The 3,582-nt window shown below is 36.8% G+C and overlaps 1 protein-coding gene across 1 annotated transcript; it reads left to right on the top strand.

Moving 5' to 3' along the window:
- Window positions 1-961: 961 nt before the first annotated feature.
- LOC125136685 (olfactory receptor 11G2-like) lies at window positions 962-1,966 on the top strand. The gene has a single exon (XM_047797496.1). The coding sequence runs from the start codon at window positions 962-964 to the stop codon at window positions 1,964-1,966; it is 1,005 nt and encodes a 334-aa protein (XP_047653452.1).
- Window positions 1,967-3,582: the final 1,616 nt, after the last annotated feature.

Here is a 3,582-nt window from a genome sequence, read left to right as displayed (position 1 = left end):
TTGAATGATTTCTTCAGCCTAATGTAGTTACATTGGAACAAGGCTGAGGAAACAGGAGAATTGAGTTTTGATTCAATAACAACTAGCTGGGATAGAAGCAGCCAGAGGGGGAGAGAAGTGAGACATTTCTTGTTTCATTTTTAAGGCCTAGATGGGCTTAATGAGATAGTGGGATGTAAAAAGATACCAAAGGTCTGTCTAAAATGAAGGACATGGAAAGAGGCTATGAAGGAAGCATTATGAAAATCCTCACAGACACACTATATATATATAGAATATATAATATTCTATATAAGTATTATTTTTATATATTATTATTATTATATATAAATATATGTATTATTTTTTCTTTCAACTAACTTGATTTTGGATACCACATCAGGCACACTGAACTTGTCCAGTCACTGAGACAGGCTGCTCTTCCTTTTCTTAATTGTCATATTCAGCTTATTACACCTTGACTAAGCTGGAGGAACTGAAAGTGAGAATGAGATTTAGGTTCTACCATGGTACCACATTGGAACAGAGTGCTTTACAATACCTTGCTTTCAGTTTTATTATTATATCACTTACAAATCATAAAGAAACAAGTATTCTCAGTACTGTTGAAAGAACACATGGACAGAACTATAAGAACAATAGCACGGGTAAACAGATGAAAGAGGAGACTAATATAGGCAATTTATCAGAATCACGAAAGTTTACATTCCTAGTACCAAGTTTAGCATTCTCAAAAGGTAAAATTTTGTCTCCAATTTACGTTCTTCCCTCTTTTTGATTATTGTGACTTTTTAAAATAATATGTGCTCAGGGTCTGGATCATGAATGTCATAGTTATAGTCGCTTAAGGAAAAGTCTGTTAACAACTTATAAAAGATAAAGACATTAGGTGTTTTCAGGAAGAATCTGCACACTCCACTGAAGTGCAGTATCCATTATCATCTCCATGTCTTCCAGAATAATGAATGTGTCCAGCAGAGAAACCACCCACACCGTTAGCCACTTTATCCTCCTCGGCTTCCCCTCACACCCACGAATGCAGCTCCTCTACTTCGGGCTCTTCTCAGTAGCCTACACCCTGACCCTGATGGGGAACACAGCCATTGTCTGCGCTGTGCGGTGGGATCGGCGCCTTCACACCCCCATGTACATCCTCTTGGGGAACTTCTCTCTCCTGGAAATATGTTATGTCACCACGACTGTCCCTAACATGTTGGCCAACTTCCTGTCCACAAGCAAGTCCATCTCCTTTGTGAGCTGTTTTGCACAGTTCTATTTCTTCTTCTCTTTCGGGTGTGATGAGGGCTTCTACCTTTGCATCATGGCCTTTGACAGGTACCTTGCCATCTGCCGTCCTCTGCACTACCCACGCATCATGACAAAACAACTGTGCACTGGCCTCATCGTCTCTGGGTGGTCCTGTGGGTTCATCCTCTTCCTAACCCCGGTCGTTCTCATTTCTCAGTTGCCCTATTGTGGCCCAAATGTCATCAACCATTTCATGTGTGATCCTGTCCCACTGATGATGCTGTCCTGTTCTGAAGACACCACCACACAATTTATTTACTCTACTTTCAATTCCATTTTCATGACTGGCACCTTTCTCTTCATCCTCTGCTCCTATGCTCTGGTGATTCTGGCTGTGCTAAGGATGCCCTCGGCAGCGAGCAAGCGCAAGGCTTTCTCCACTTGTGCTTCTCATCTGGCTGTGGTAATCCTCTTTTTTGGCTCTGTTATGGTGATGTATGTTAGCCCTGGATCAGAACACCCAGTGGAAATGCAAAAACTTGTGACTTTATTTTATTCTGTGATAACACCTTTATGCAATCCTCTAATTTATAGCCTCCGGAACAAGGAGATGAAGACTGCCCTAAGGAAAGTATGTGGGACTGAAGGACATGTTAGTAAAATACAAATGAGAGCTAAATTTCATTTTTCAAATGCAACTTACCTTAATAAGACATAAGTGATACCTCCATTCATTAAGTTTTATTAAGAAGCTATTGTAATGGGTACTGATTGTCATCCTATCACTTGCCGCAAGATTCAGTAGTCTTATTTAAGAAAAATATTTTAACAATTCCATTTTCAAGATACTATCAAGAAAGTGAAACTTCATGTATCTAAACCAATCAGCCCCACCATATATAATTCAATTTCTAAATAGAAGATAGAAGTCTCCTTTGTATTACTGAGTTGAAGCACATGTAATAGAGGTGACAGACTGACCTGGAGATTCATACTGTAAGCCAGAAATTTTCCACTGGAAGATACTGCCTGTTAAAAAAGACTCAATTTTAAAGAAAGTCTACCTTGCCAGAGTGTAGCATTTATTTTACTCTAAGAAGACAGACTAATAACATTGGCTAGATATTTGTGATTTTTTTGATGCAATTAGAAATGGAATTGTTTTCTTAATTTCTCATTTGGTTATTTCATTATTAGTGTACAGAAATGCCATCATTTTCTATATATTAATCTTGTATCCTTTAACCTTACTGAATTCATTATTGTTAGTTTTACCAGTTTTTTATGGAGTTTTTAGGGTTCTTTGTACATTATATCTTGTCATTTGCAAATAGTGACAGTTTTACTTCTTTCTTTCTGATGTGGATACATATTTTTTCCTTGCTCAACAGCTCTGGTTAGGACTTCCAATACTATCCTAAGTAAATGATGAGAGTGCACATCTTTGTTTTATTCCTTTTGTAGAGAGAAATCTTTCACTTTTCACCCCTGAGAATGATGTTAGCTGTGGTTCTGTCATTTGTAGCCTTTATTATGGTGAGGTACATTCCCCTCTATACCACTTTGTGGAGAATTTTTATTATAAATGGCTATTGAACTCTATAAAATGCTTTTTGTGTATCTATTGAGACTATCACATATGAAAGGAAAAATGAAAATACGGGGTATATATATACAATGGACTATTACTTGGCCATAAAAAAGAATGAAATCCTGTCATTTGCAGCAATGTGGACAGACCAAGAGAATATTATGCTTAGCTAAATAAGTTAAAGAAAGACAAATACTACATGATATCAATTATACATGGAATCTAAAAAATAATACAAATCATAGAGGAGAACAAAAACAGCTCACAGATAAGGAAATCAAACTGATATTTAACAGTGAGAAGAAGAAAGGGGAGAGAGGCAAGTTTGGGGTATGGTATTAAGAGATTCAAACTAGTATGTATAATACAGATAAGCAACAAGGATATATTGTATACAAGGATATATTATATAGCTATTAGCTTACAATAACATTTAAAGGAGTATAATCTGTAAAAACCCTGAATCACTATGCTGTACACCTGAAAGAGAGAAAATGCAAGGAAATTTGAAGAATAATAGAAACACATACAGTGTCTAATCTTAGAGTGGAGAAATGTCTTGAAACTTCTGGGGAAAACAACATTTTCAGAAAGGCTAACTTTCCCACAACGTCTTGGAGAGATACAGTTTCATGGAAGAATGGATTCTGAGCTACATGTCATCTCAGACTAAAAAAGATTTGGGACTGATTTGGAAAGACACTATTGTAACACCAAGAAGTTCATATTAGAGAAGATAGACT

The sequence above is a fragment of the Phacochoerus africanus genome, chromosome 9 (assembly GCF_016906955.1).
Source record: "Phacochoerus africanus isolate WHEZ1 chromosome 9, ROS_Pafr_v1, whole genome shotgun sequence".
In the NCBI taxonomy this organism is placed as follows: domain Eukaryota; kingdom Metazoa; phylum Chordata; class Mammalia; order Artiodactyla; family Suidae; genus Phacochoerus; species Phacochoerus africanus.
The sequence above is the reverse complement of the archived record's forward strand: the minus strand, read 5'-3'. Positions and strand labels throughout refer to the sequence as shown.